General features: G+C 34.0%; 1 protein-coding gene across 1 annotated transcript in view; it reads left to right on the top strand.

Moving 5' to 3' along the window:
* The window catches only part of LOC145661669 (uncharacterized), a 62,163-nt gene extending 46,737 nt beyond the window's left edge, over positions 1-15,426 (top strand). The window contains exon 3 of the mRNA XM_081726995.1: positions 15,416-15,426. Coding sequence (XP_081583121.1) covers positions 15,416-15,426 — 11 coding nt within the window. The remainder of the gene's footprint in view (positions 1-15,415) is intronic.
* Positions 15,427-15,641: the final 215 nt, after the last annotated feature.

The raw sequence follows: 15,641 nt of genomic DNA, 5'->3' as shown, positions 1-15,641 counted from the left end.
ATAGACATTTAAAATTTAAAAAATAGGCACTAAAATAACTCGAAATAATGAAGATAAATACTCAATACATTTTTAAAAAATTCAAGTCACAGATAATGTTCAAAGAATATAGAAACATACCTATTGTTAATATCTTCTTTTAAATAGAAAAACGAAGCTTGACATATATTCCGTGTATATTTGGTAAATACATTTTATACATCACTTTATTACTACACATAACAGTCCAAATTTTATACACTTTATCAGTACACACACTAATCCAAAGTTTTACAGCACTTCATCAGTACATACAGCAGTCCAAAGTTTTACGACACCTTATCACTACAAACAACACTTATATTTCTCGGAAGAGACAGAAACCTTTCTTGAAACACTAAACTATATATTTTTCCCAAGAAAGTCTTATTGTAAAGAAAATGCATAGAATAGGCAACATTAGCCACTAAAGCAATTATTTAGGCAGGAAGGGATGAAATAGGCAAAATAAAATTGGCTTAAATTGAAACTATATCTCCCAATATAAACTTTAAAACGTTATTTTTAATCATATTTTTAATATTAAAGAGCATTTTGCCTAACTTCCGGTCCCTAATAATGATTAATAATACTAAAAATCAATCATGATTTGTTTCAAGATAACTTTATTCCTCACATATTGTACTTGACTGTAACTCGATAGCAACTTTATAACAGTATAGTTTGCAAAGATAATTATAACTGGACTGTACAATTTTACACTTTAATTACTACGTCCGATTTTTTTAACTTTAACAAAATTAGACAAACATAAACAAACAAATAACATAGGCAAACATAAACAAGACAAAACTATTTTTACGATGAAATTAATTTCTTGAAGATTTCAAAATGAAATAAAATTCTCTCTGGTGTTGACCTCTTAATGCAGTGACTTAATGCATCAAGCTAAAATTTGAAGCTTCGATATGCGTTTAATCATGGCTTGGCATGACGACTGAAATTACATCTAGTTCCTAGCTTCTTCTTCTTCTTTTTGTTACGTTAGTATTTCTATTTTTTTTATCTGATAGTAGTTCTGATCTTTATGTGCTTGTATAATGAGTTAATAATAAATTACAATACCTTAGTTGTGAAGTTCGAAGTTTCCAATTTACCGTCAACTTTAATACTATGGACCATCATTAGAGAAATTTGATCTATCCAGAAAAGTTTACAATTGGTATGGTAGTGTTGAAACTACAAGAACATGACATGGACATTGTAAAACAGATGACGTTATTTTTGTGAAACTTCCATCTATAATGCCTTCAATCGCTCTTATCTTTGAAGGGTAGTCTGTAGACTGATGTAAGCTTGTACTTTTTATACCAATCAATAACTGTAACTTATAGCAAAAACATATAGGGCTTATTAAGTTGGAGTTGTATCATTGCGGTGTCTAATTTTCAGAACTGACGTTTAGTCCAGAACAACATTTATCGAGATCTTCGTTACATGATATCACTTAATTTTTTAAAAGTACTGGCATCAATTACCCGCTTCGATGGGTTAAAATAAGAGAAAATAGTAATATGTTCTGTTAGTAACTTACTCTTTACTATTACTGAAGCACTCTTAAATCAATAGAAACAAAGAAAATATAAAGAAAAATCGGAAAATAATAAATAATATATATAAACAAAATTAAATATTACTATTGTGGGCTGAAATTGGATTTAGATGTAATCAGAAGTGTCAGTGTTCATCTCAGTGACCCTGAAAACTATGGATTTGACACTAACATAGGTCATTTTCGATCAGCGTTGCCAGATCTAGCATAATTTGCATGTCTTTAGCATCTAGCATCTTGCTTTTAGCAGCCTGCCCAAATCTAGCACAATTTTAGCAAGTTTATCAAAAAGCCGTAAAACCTGGAGATGAGAAAGAAGTTGGTCGTGGGAAGAAAAAGAACGGGAAAAATGTATCTTCTTCCATTGCTTCATACAGTCGGTAAACTATAAAGGCAGTCTTATTTTCCGAAGTAAGTTAGAAACGGCCTTTTTTTTTGTGACTCCAACCAGGGTTTTCTAATCCTTTATTTAACTGCAAGGCATGGGGCCATTCTCCCCCGAATTTTTTGACAACTTCACCATCTTTATTTCTGACTTCATGACCATCTTTATTCCTGAAATGAAAGGTCCGAGACCGACCAAAAGTCTGCTCCCCTTCCCCCCCCAGCAGACAATTCTCAACTCCGCTTATGCTGCGAGGTAATTTTCTTTCAAAATATGTAAACAAATACTGCATTCATTTATACGATATAGGCCTATACGCCACTGAGTCTGGCAACGACTGCACTAGTTTAGTTGAGTTAAAGCTTTGGTGTGTGAAGTATTGAGTTCTATCCACGCCTTCTTCGCTATGCGTATTTTAAGTTAAGTTATCGTATCTCAACTTCGTTTTTTTTCTCTTTATTTTAAAACTCTTAAATTAGTAATTATGAGGATCTAGCATAATTTCGATCAGGTTTTGGAATAATTCCGAGCTGTGAGTCTGGCAACGCTGTTTTCGATCATTTTTATATATTTCCCACTTCCCCCTAAATTGCACCGTCAAAGTGAAGTCATACAAACCATCCCAGGCCCGAATTTCATCTATGTTGAAAATTTGATCGAGATCGGTCTGGTAGTTGAAGATTTATTAAGTCACAAGTATAGTGACTTTCATTTTTATATGTAAAGATGTACTTTTCTTTTTTAAATGTTGAATTGAACGTTTTACCCGAATAATATCACGTAATAGAACTTGCAAAAGGCAAAGTTATTATTATTATTATTATTATTATTATTATTATTATTATTATTATTATTTAAAGAAATCTATGAAAGAACACCTTTCTCACCTTTCCATTTTACAAACGTATTTTACTCTTCTGTCGAATGAATATATTTCTTCATTTTACGAAGATTGCTGTGTTATAGCAATAATACATGTGATGTGAATGCAAACATGCAACTCAAACTTATTAAAAGTAAGATATTTATTTAAAAAAAAAAAAAACATTGTTTTGATATTCTGCTTACGAATATCAGAGTATTGACGATTAAATATGTCTTTTTTTTTTTTTTTTTTTTTTTTTTTAAGAAAATTAATATCCCTTTCTGGCAATGGCTGTCCTATAGTATAAGTGTAATATGAGCGCACATTCTTATGCAAAAGTTGAACTCAAGCTGCCGACACAATGGGAACTGGAAATACATGCAATATTCAAATATTGTTTAAAATATCGTTATGTTCATATCATCATAAAACTACAGTTTATTTTCGTCCTTCATCTGAATTTTCTTTTAAAATATCAATACCGAAGGGGAATATATATATATATATATATATATATATATATATATATATATATATATATATATATATATATATCGTATTCTCAGATGAATTCTCCCAATCTTCATCAAACTTAGCGTAGTGGTAGATCTTGATCTCCTTAGCATGTGTGTGGAATCAAACATTTGCTTCATAATATGGAGTTATTCAAGTGGGCTCTGAACTTAGTGAAATTTTCACCATAAATAAATAAAAATAAAAAAGCAAATAAAATGTCTAAATGCTATTTAGAAAAAAAAATATGTCTGAAAGAAACATGTTGAACAATAATTTGCTCACAAGAGAGTAAATGATGAGTCGGCTAATTAGTTATGTTGTAAAGACAATGTGCATTCATATTGATGATTTGCTAAAAAATCAATGTAGAGCACTTCTTTTTCCTTTTCAGTAGGGAAGCTTAATCGTTCTCTCACATATGTTAAATAACCTAATGTAGCAAATAGGCGTTTACAATCAGAAATTAGCGTTACGTACAGACTGTGATGTTATTTTATGTATATTTTAAGTATTATTTGTATAAAAGTACTAAGATTGTGTAACTTCTTTCCTGTTGATAATTCCATTATTGTAGTTGGTATTTTTGTAAATGTTACTGTGGTGGCATACATCTGTCTAAAAATAAAATGATGTGTTCTGCTTTTATAAATCATAAACAGTATGCTTAATAAAATTAACCCCTTTCTACATTATTTTTTTCTTTTCGCGAAAAAAAAGTAATCAGTATTGGTAATCCTCATATGGGAACTTGAAAAATGAATTAAAACTTGAATTTTAGTTCACACTTACAACTCAGAAAGAACATGTCATATGACACCAAAATCTCTTATTCGTACACGTCAATACCTCACACAGCAGACAAAACAGTCATTTGATGCCTTTGATAAATCACAAAAAAGCTAAAGTGAAAAAAGGGTATGTGCCATATATGGCACGGCATGCGGTAAGGGGTTAAGAAACTGAACTCATAGCACGAACTGAATAATAGGCAACCTGATACACACAAGAATCGTGTGGGATGTCTACTTCAAACGACACATTTTACTTCTCAAGGTTAAAGAACGCAACCAGTTGAGAATGCTCCAAGAGCATTGGCAGAACGAACTTACAAAAAGTATCAATTTTTCTTATTAACTTCTACAGGCTTATAAAAATTGTTCGATCTACTTTATTATTATCTTCATCAAGCAATTCTTGTAATATATCTATCCATTTATAACTTCCTTAAGTACCAAATTTTTCCCACATGTCATCATATCATCTCTCTATGACTTACGGTTCCCGTGATATGGCTCCTAAAATCTCCAGAAATCGGAAATTTTTTGACCAGTATTCTCGGGAGTGGTAAGAGTGACACGAAAAATTTAATCACTTTCTCAAATAGTTTTTCATGCTCTTTCGCAAGTAACACACACATACAGACATAGAGAATTCAGTAACGAACTCTTTAAGTTTTTCCTTCCCCATTTTGAACCAGTACATGGAAATGCGATTTTCTCCATGTTTGCCTGCGCAGATTTTGAAACTTCTTTCACTAATCGATTTCTCTCGTCGAATACTACAAGAATCAGAGAAAACCTCGCGGGCCCTTTTTCCTTCCCCCAACCTGTCTATGTTCACGCGTAGATTACTGTGCGCAAAAGAATGAGTTGACACCGGAAGCTTAAGCTCTAGATGTAATTACTCAACTGGGTAACTGGCATTATGCAATCAATGTATGCTAGGTGACTAACGTTAAGGTATCTGAATCCTACCACCATGTGTATAGTGAATCCGAATCAATAAAGTAATACTAACTGCTAGTCGAATTGGTATTCTTTAATTTATGAGCTCTTAATAGTTGCTGAGTATGGCTTGGAATCAATAATTGGAAATGTCTATTATGCATTAACTTATCAACTATTTTTAGAATACACTTCTGTAGTTTTTAGTGCAGTTGTTTACCTTTCACCGCGCAGGTTTACTTTTGGCGTACCACTCGAAATAATTGTTGAAAAATTATAATTTTTTCAATGATTTCTTTTTTATTGTCTTCTAAAAGGTTTGCGCTGAGCGACACGAAAAATATCTCACTTGGATAGATAAAATTCAAGGGGGCCACCAAAAGTAATTGTTAAAAAAATACAATTATTTTTCGATTTGCGTACAAATACGGCTTCCGGATGTATAACATAAAAAGTGCAGTGTAAAAACAAACCAACCTGTACTAGGTGGCTACTAAAAATCACGAATGTTATCTAACCGAGTTAGGGAAGGGCGAAGCTTCTGGACCCGCGTGGTAGTGCGGGAATGCGTCCAAAGGGAGCAGGCGCATCAGGGATGGTGAATATACGCGTAAGCGAGGATAATAAAAAGAAGTGGGTTTTGGCAAAGACACGAGTTTCTATAGCACTTCTCATGATTTCATACTAGTAATGGTCCACTTGGAAGCATAAAATACAGCTTCTGTACACTGTTCAAAAATACACCGCCGGTGGAAAATAACATTTAATAGAGTCATCTTTCATATGCACTCAGTTATTTTATCCGTCGTAAAGTACTTATAATGATTTTACACTAGTAACTCTACACTTGCAAACCTAGAATACAGCTGTATTACTTGTTATAAAATTCTGTCGCCTGCAGAAATATGTTTCTTATGAATATCTCTTTTCATACAAAGTATTCAATTTTACCTATAAAACTTCCAAAATATGGTGCGCAAAAAGTAAACCAGCACCCCTTTAACTTTTTTATACCCACCAGGGATTTGAATGAAATTGTAAATTCTCATGTTGGGGACCCTGGCGACCCCCCTAATTATCATAGAATCATGATTTATATATGGCTGGAAACCTTATGTAACACAAATTCCAACGAGGTAACATTTGTACAATTCTCGCCCTATTCGAGGAAGAAAAGTAGAAACCAAAACTAAAAATATAAAGAAAAATCTATTTTTAGCTTAGTTTGTAGAAAAGAATGTAGGGATGAAAATGATGTGCAGTTACTTTTTTCTTTCTACAAGAAATTATTGTGAGTGTATGTGCATGTGTGTCAAATAAAATATAATTTTGTGCTTTAATAAAAAGAAAAAGCGTAATGAATTCACTTCATGTAGGTAGGAAATATTTTCAAAAACTTATGCGTAGAAGAAAAAATCATTGAATTTAATATTACCCTGCCTTCCCCCCACCATGGTACTAGGTTATACGCATATCATTTTTGCTGCATACATCATGTACAACAACAAGAACTATGCCTCTAGACCAATTCAGTAAAAATATATCTTGTCTTATATGGAACCGTCCTGAAAATAAATGTAATTTACGTCAAAAAAACTGAGACTCAAAAAATTGACCAACTTTATCCCTTCTCCTCGTCCCATATAAGCAACAAGTACACATACAGGGTATTATCATGTAATAGACTACTTTACAGCTTTATATACTAATTTTTATGAGTGTATCCCAAAGGAAAAATGGCCTTCCCAAATACCTGATGTAAAAAAAAAAAAAAGAAAAAGAAATTTACCATCCCTCTCCGACATAGTACCTCCACATACATAAAGTGCATATCAGCTTAAAGCTTCATCTTTCAGAAATACATTGATGCCAAAATTATCTTCCTAGCATAATTAGGAGCTAAGCTATTGAGATTTAAAACCTCGACGCAGCAGTTGCGTTAATTGGTGTGTAAAGGTTAAAAATTTAATGCTTTATTTGTTTATATTTTAGCTAACCAAGTTCATTAGAATATGCTATTAGGTTTGTTGTTTGTTTGTTGAAATTTAGCGTCCCTTTTCAGCACTCAGGCGATATGAGACGTGGACCTACAGTTTTTTAAAATAAATTAAGAACCACTGCAATGTGTCTATATAGAGCACAATACTCTCCCACAGGGAATCAAGTCTGGGACCACGTACACCAAAGATGCAAACGTTAGTCACTATACCAGCAGGGAGAGTACTATAAAACTGGGAAACATGCTGTTGTGGCAGAACTTAATTTGCTCTAACACATTTTGCACAAGAAAACAAGATAACAACTTAAATACTGTAATTTGTGGTTTGTTTTACGTTTTCAATTCTATTTAATGAAGTGTTTTATTTGTTAAGAGTAACCGCATAAAACCTTGTGGGTGTATAATCAAGAAGTCATTCATAATAATTACAAGTCATCATGTCCTTTCTATCACTATTATCAAGAGCCATGCAATGACCCAGATAGTCAACAGCACACCAGAAAGGATTAGGATTGTAAATCTCGGCTACAAAACTATTTGGAGTGAATCTCATTCTTTAACAAAGTAGAACATCTCTTAAGTATCATTAGCCTGAAGGAAGAAACAAATTCCTTTTTGCGTTCTTGATTGCGGAAACATCGCAAGGAAGGAAGGCTTCCAATTTCACTGATAAGAACCGTCTGTTTCGGACAAGAAGTTTGAGGTTAAGAAGTTTTCATGCAATTTCTGTTGCTTCTTCAGCAATCAATAGGTAGGTGCTCTTGCAAGCAGAGAAAACCATTCTGTTGTTTTCGTGACTTTTTACCATTTGTGTGTGTGAGTTAAGTCTACGTAGCTACGTGTTGCCCTATCCTGAAATAAACAGGTTCTTGACCGTTTCATTACATAAAAAACCTTCATTCCTGAACTCAGAAAACTGCATTAATATATATATATATATATATATATATATATATATATATATATATATATATATATATATATATATATATATATATATGAACTATTAATACCGTTTACCTTTACAGTAGAAACATACCTTTACAATATTGCTATTGATTGCTCAAAATTCAGAATTTGTCTTTGCAAGGAATCAGAAACGCTGCTAATTTCGACAGTAGGAAAAAATGATATTAAAAATTAGGATCAGAAAGTGAAATGTGTACTCACGGACGATGTACGGCAGTTTTTCCGAAATGAATATCTGACAATTGCGACCTGTTATAATTGCGATTACATGAAAACCCAAGACAGTTGCAGTAACTTTCTTTTGAAGGATTTCAAAAATGTGAATTCTGACAATTGCTATCAAGTCGTTAATCATCTTATATGTTTGTATCAAATTTAGAATTAATATTTTATATTGAGGCTTAAAACCAGCAGAAGACTGTTCAGTGAGAATATTGCTCACGTAAAGGTATATGACAAACTGATACATAGCTAAGATAATTAAGACAACACAGCGTTTTGCTTATTCTGTTTGTTGTGTGTAAATACCCAGGTATTCAATGTGGATTTCGAAACAGCAGCCTAAACCTCCTTGCTGGTCTAGTGGCTAGCGTATGTGCTTGTGCTGTACGTAGTCCTTGGTTCGATTCCCAGTGGGAGAACATAAAAACTTAATTTTACAATCATTCTCTTTCACTAAGCGTTCTGTCTCCTTTAGTCTAAACGGCTATAACCGTGGGCTGTTAAACTAAATATTTCATTTAATTTCTTCGAAGCAGCCGCCATATGCGTATTAAGAGGAGCGTTTCAGTTAATGCATGTGACTGGTTGTTCTTTTTGATAGGAAGATCTGGAATTATGGAGGAAGATATAGAAATTAGTCTTCATCTGTGAATACAATAGTTGTGGTGAAATATAGGAGTATATTTCGTATCGAAAAATGAAATTATATGAAATATTCCAGTTTTACATCCAACGGTTATGCCGGCTAGGCTAAAGGAGACGGTGATGATGAGTAATGGATGTAATGGTGGAATGAAGAAAGTGGGAGGAAACGGAAGAACATCGAGAAAACTCATGCACACGATATTTGTCCACCACAAAGTTCACTTGGCGCAAGTTGGGATCGAACCACGGATTCCAAACACCAGAGCTGAGCGCTCTACCACTGAGCCACCGCGGCCCTATATTCCGTATCGATATTAGCCTAATCTTGTGTATCACAACGCAACACAAACAATGCAAAAAAAAACAAAACAAAAAAACAAAAAACAATGATAATCGCTACACCTATTACAACAAACAAAAATGCAAATTTTACCTTGCTTCTACGCAAACTCCTTTGGAAAGAGGCACACGATTACAATTTAAATGTATCCAGGTCTAGATTTCTTGAAACCACAGGACATAGTTGAAGGCTGATTATTCATCCATGCTGAAGCTCCTGCTAACTTGGGTTATTTTCTACATCAATGGCTGGAAAACTAAGATATTCTGTGGTATATGGACTTGCTACCAATGGAGACACAGAACTAATAGCGCAGTAGAAAGATGGAATCTATAAAATAATATGTCTGTCTGTCTGTGTGTGGATCTTTTGTCTATTACACAAATAGTTCTTATCAGATCTAACTGTGTACGAAGCCGTTTGTCGACTTTCGGCCCAAAGAAGGGGTCGGGAAGATCAAAAGTTATGCACATTTTTGTATGGTTATTTCTAAGAACGCCTTGCTCATATGGAACTCGTATTACTTCGATGATCGCTGGCTTATATAACTACATAGGATACTTACTTGGAAAAGGGAATAAAGGTATTTGTATTCCTCATTTTTTTTAAATCCAGATTCTGAATTAAGACCAAGCAACGACGGATGTCTAAACTATTTTTCAGGTTCTAAATTAATACCCGGCAACGACGGGCATTTACAGCTAGTAGTAAAATAAACGCATTGCTCGGTAGACTCCATTCGATGATTCAAGTTTTGATTTCCTGCCTCAAGTCGGAAGCAGAATACACGAATGTGATGTTTATCAGAATGGAACTTCACTAGACAGAGATGGGAAGAAAGAAAAATATATAGAGAGATGGATGAGAGGATTGAGAGAATTGTGATGATTTCAGAAAATATCTGAAATTTTGGCTTATGTTCAAAAACTGGATTAATGCACAATCTCCGGTGACACTGGTGACGGATATGGTGCTGATAACTCATTATTTATTTATGATATATTATAGTCGTACTAGATAAATAAGTTTTTAAAAATTACTGTGAAGTGAAAATTAACATTGATTTTAAGTACACCAAAATAGTTGCGCAACAGCACGGTGTTCCCACTATTTTGCCAGTCTCAAGGGTAGAAAAAAAGTGAGAGAAATTAGTATTTTAACATTTAACGTTCCTATGTCTATATAATGATAATAAATATTATTTAAGTTAAGCAATCTCAATAACAAGTATTTCGATACTTCCAGTCGATCTAATTGTGACTGGGGTCTTAAGATTAAGATTATTCCCTTGATATTAGCAAGGCAAACAGTCACCATGTTTTGTTGCCACTTGTATGTGTGAAAGTTTAAGTACCCGAATTCCTGCATTGATTTTGTGCAGTGTTGGGTAAGTTACTTGTAAAAATGTAACGCGTTACAAGTTACTTTACTTTCTCTTAAATTGTAACGCGTTAGCAACGCGTTACTTGCCTCAAAAAGTAACTGTTACTTTACTGCGAAAGTAACACGTTACTCTTAGGTCCGAAACTTTAAATATGTGAAAAAAATATTACTTCAATTTTCCGCTATTATTACTACCGCTATTATTATTATTATTATTATTATTATTATTATTATTATTAATAATAATAATAATAATAATAATAATAATAATAATAATAATAATAATAATAATAATAATAATAATAATAATAATGATATTGCACTTTCTGAATCGCTTTAAGTAAATGCAAGGACAAATTTTTACTTGATATATGAACATTTTCATATAATCTAATATTGATAAAATGCCATACTGCGTTACTCGTAGGGATGGGTACGAGCGAGTTTTCTTTGAAACTCGATTCGACTAGAAACAGACATCTTTGAGCTCGACCCGAGAACTCGGCTCGAAAAATTTCCTCCAACTTGATTCGAATTTTGGTCGAGTTTCGAGTCGAGTCGAGCCAAATTCGATGTGTAGTTTCGAGTACGTTCTTCAAGTATATTACATAGACAATATAATTATTATCAATGACACTACTACTACTACAACTTTTATTATTATTATTATTATTATTATTATTATTATTATTATTATTATTATTATTATTATTATTATTATTATTATTATTATTATTATTATTATTATTAATTATAGCAACACTGTATATAAACATGAAAGATAGGCGGTTTGTATTTGAATACTAAAAAACTAGTTGATCGCCAACCTCGGTAGTCGTGAAGTCTAGGAGTGAAGGACGTTGTTTACGAGCTTCTGAATTTGGGTTGAAGGTCTAGGTTGAGTATTCGAGCTCGAGCCAAACACTGTTAAAAGTTATAGGGCACTGGCCACATATCTTCAAAACTGCTCGGCCCGGGTGTAGAATTGTCAACTACTCGAGCAGATCGGCTCACAGCTCATTCACTATCGACTCGAACCGAGAAGTGAGCCGAGCCAACAGCTCACCCAACCGACTCGGCTAGAGCCCTCGCTCGGTTCAGTTGAGCCGAACCGAGCAGATGGCTCATCTCTACCAAGCCAGCCTACCGATGGTCCACCCGAAGCGAGCCGGCTCGAGCCATCTTCTCAGTTGAGCCGAGCCGAGCCGAGTCGAGCTAAGCTTGTTACAAAAAATCTCTTGTGGTCTCGCTATCGAGACAAGACGAGATGCGAGCAGTGTCCCCTCTCGTGAGCTCCCGGCGGGAGCTCATGTGGTTCGGATTCCACGTTAATCAGTAGGTCCACGTCTCATATAGCCTCGCTGCTGAACGGGACGTAAAACTCAAAATCAATCAATCAATCCCCTCTCGTGAGCAACACCAAAAGTATTCCATATTACTGTTTAGCTTACATTTCTCATGGCTTTTGCTTTCCAGTGTAATCACGGCGTGATTTCACTACGAGTTAAAACTAACGAGCCATTTATCAAACTCGACTGGACTCGAAACTCGACTTGAATTCGAGTCGAGTCGAGTTTTAGCTTGGTTCGTATTCATCTCTATGCGTTAGAAAAAATTGTTGCTTATCACTATTCTGCTAAACTGCTTATAACTATTCTGCTAATGTTATGTAAAATTAAAAATACAGAATATAGAGAAACATTACACTACAATTAATAAAATGAGAACACATGAACTGGGGGTGAATGAAAACTTGCCAGTAACTCTAAAATCGATACATGCTTTTTAAAGCTAGTTTCAAACTCTATAATCAACGGGACTCTAGGATAGGTAAACTGATCTGAAAGAACTCCAATATTATATACCGTCAGCAAACTATTTTCTAATAATAAAGTAGGCCTGCTCATCAGATCACAGTTTATTCATATTAACCCCTTACTGTATATCGCTAATTATGGCACCCTAGTTGTTGATAAATATTTTCCGCCGGGGCACTTCAGACACTTTACTTTTAAATTCTGTCAACCATCATCCTCAGCTCTTAAGAAAAAAATATTCTTTCAAATGTTCGAACGGTAAAATATTTCGTTCTCCATCTTTATAAAAACAACACCAATCAAAATAGAATAGACTACCGGTATAATTGCACTCCTAGTTCACTCACTGAATGTATTGATTTGGAGGTCAAAATCTACGACAAAATTTCCAGGTGCTTGCAATCAGTACAGGATCAAAAACACCCTTATCTGTGCTCATGTTCCAAAAGCAGCTAGTGGCACTATGATCTTATTTGTTTCTCTGTGTGTCGGTGACTGTCGGTCACTGACATACGTAGTTCATGCTTGGTTGTTTCATTCTGAGAAATTCACTTACAGGAAAGAAACATTTGTTATCGAATAAAAAAAATATATATTGTATATTGTATTGTATATTGTATATTGTATATTGTATATTTTATATTGTAGTATATATATGAATATATTGTAGTTACTCATCCGAAATGTAACGCGAAAAAAGTAACGCAAATTAGGTACGTTACTTAAAAATTTGTAACGCGTTATCGTAACTTTCGAAAAAATGTAACACGTTACTAGGAAACGTTACTTAAAAAGTAACGCGTTACAAGTAACGCATTATTTGCATTCCGTTACTTCCCAAGACTGATTTTGCGTAACCCGACCAAATGGGACACGGAGACATCCTATAACTTCAGATTATTATATACTTGGAAGCCTCCAAGAAAATGGTTACTTCATTTTGCTCCGCGCTAGTCATGCTGGATATACTGGCCCCATTACTAAATTTATCCTACCAACGCTGCTCTTTGTACTATTTCCTAAATTCGAATACAGTAGATTATCCGGCTCGCAACTGTCCTGTCTGTACTATGCAGTCTAGTTAAAAAAAAACGGACTAGTTTATTTTATGCTATTTACTAGATTTGTAACTGTCCTTCCGCTTTCACAATAACGTCACTCTGCCAAGGAGAAGTGGTCATCAATCAATGATAGTTTCAAAAAACTAAGAACTGAAATTTTAGAATCTTTTAGACTATCTTTCCACACATTTGTGTAATCATTTATCAACAATTATATTTTGTTTTAATATATATATACCTAAGTATTGTTCGTATGTGTCTCCAACATCAGAATAAAAAAAGACTCCCCTAATGAAAAGTTGAGATGTATCGGCATTTGTACACGAGCCGCTGCTGTGTGTATGCCAGTAGAAAAATTGAGAATCCTTTGTTTACATTGCTTCATGTTAATGCAATTAAGCTAAACATTAAATTATTATGTGTACAATAGCTATTTTTATTCTTGAACTTTCTTTTTTCATAATATATTTTTTAAACGTAGAGTACAACTCATAACAAATATTTATTCAGTACTAGTCTACAGTAAAATGTCAAAAATATTAATAAGAGTGGGATTTTATACATACAGCCTGTTTTTAATGGTATGGGTGGGGTAAAAAGTGAGTAACTATAGAACTCCCGCCTATCCGGCTTTTTGTTATCCGGTCTGTCCTTCCGCCACATTAGACATTCCGCTGAATAGATCATAGTCTACAGTATATACACTTATATTGCCAGTCGAGACAAGATAAGGAAGTTTTGAAACCAGACGAGAAGAAGCTTGATGAGGAAAGATAATTTGAGAATCGAGACGAAACGATACTTAACAAAAATTAGAGAAGAGAAAGGAAATTTTACTTCTCGTCTCGTCTCATGGACGACACTAAGAGTGGACTGTAGAGACTCTGGCTAACAAAATTGGTTCTCATTTCAGAAAAGCTTGATAAACGCTGGTATACAAAATTTGACGCTTGTCGCAAGATGCACTTGGTAACTTTATTCCAAACTTATTGGGAAATTAAAGTTCTAAGATGGGAAAATACTGTTGCTCCCGACTGTACATGGCATCATTTAAACCTGTTTTTAATGAGTGTTCGTGCATCGATAGAACTTGACTCAGAATTGGCAAGGACATTCTTTCCGTGTGAGAAATCCAATTTTGCCTTGTTTTATTTTAACCTCTTGACGTTTAGATTTTACTTTTAAGATTGACCAAATTGTCTTAAAGTAAGTGTTCACGCTTCTCGTTACATAAAGTTCTAAAGTAATTAAAACTCAGCAAATTGTTTGAATCAATTGTCTTCTTACAGCGTATCTCATGGCGTGACCTGTAAAGTCATAATGATTCAGCATTGTGGATGACCTTAATGTTGTGATGAAGCATTAATCCTTTACTTGAATGTTCTGCTAGCAAGCTGTCATCTGAAAGAGAAAAAGAAACATCAATATAGGGATCCAATTCATAAGCTAAAGTTTATAATGAAAATCACAAAAGCATCATTGGATAATAACAATGTTGATGTCATTTACATGGATATCGAATTCGTTATTTCTTTGCTTGTTAGAAGTACAATTATTTGGAGAGATTCAACCAAGAAAGTATTCATTAAAAAACGCTACAGAATTTTCTTATTGTACATAACAAATCGACACAAAAACTACTTTTAGATCGCAGTTTCTGGCAGGAATATGTCATATTTCTGTAAAACAAGCTTGTTTCTAGTCAGAAAGACATAAGAAAAAGACTTCCAAGAGTTTGTTTCTTTTGTGGGAGCTTAGTACAAAGGGTGTTCAAAAAGTTTTGCACAGTGGTCTGTAATTTTTTTATTTGTTGCAGGAGGAGAATGAAATTTTTTGTGAACATACTTGGAACATTTAGCTATAAGTTGGTGTATAAAAGTATTTTCTTTTATTTACAGGTGAGCCATAATGGACCGTGAAGTAGATATCAGATTGCGACAACGGTCGGTGATGGAGTTCCTCTTCAAGACCGGCGATGACTCTGTCACATCGATTCACAGAAAGTTTCTCCCTGTTTATGGGGAGGACACATTGGATCGCAGCAGTATCCAGCGGTGGTTGCAGAGGTTTAAAGAAGGTTATTTCTCTCTACTGGACAATCCATGATGCGGTAGAACATCGACG

The sequence above is a fragment of the Thermobia domestica genome, chromosome 10 (assembly GCF_964235325.1).
Source record: "Thermobia domestica chromosome 10, izTheDome1.hap1.1, whole genome shotgun sequence".
NCBI lineage: Eukaryota > Metazoa > Arthropoda > Insecta > Zygentoma > Lepismatidae > Thermobia > Thermobia domestica.
Note: the sequence above shows the minus strand (reverse complement) of the source record. Positions and strands in the feature narration are given on the sequence as shown.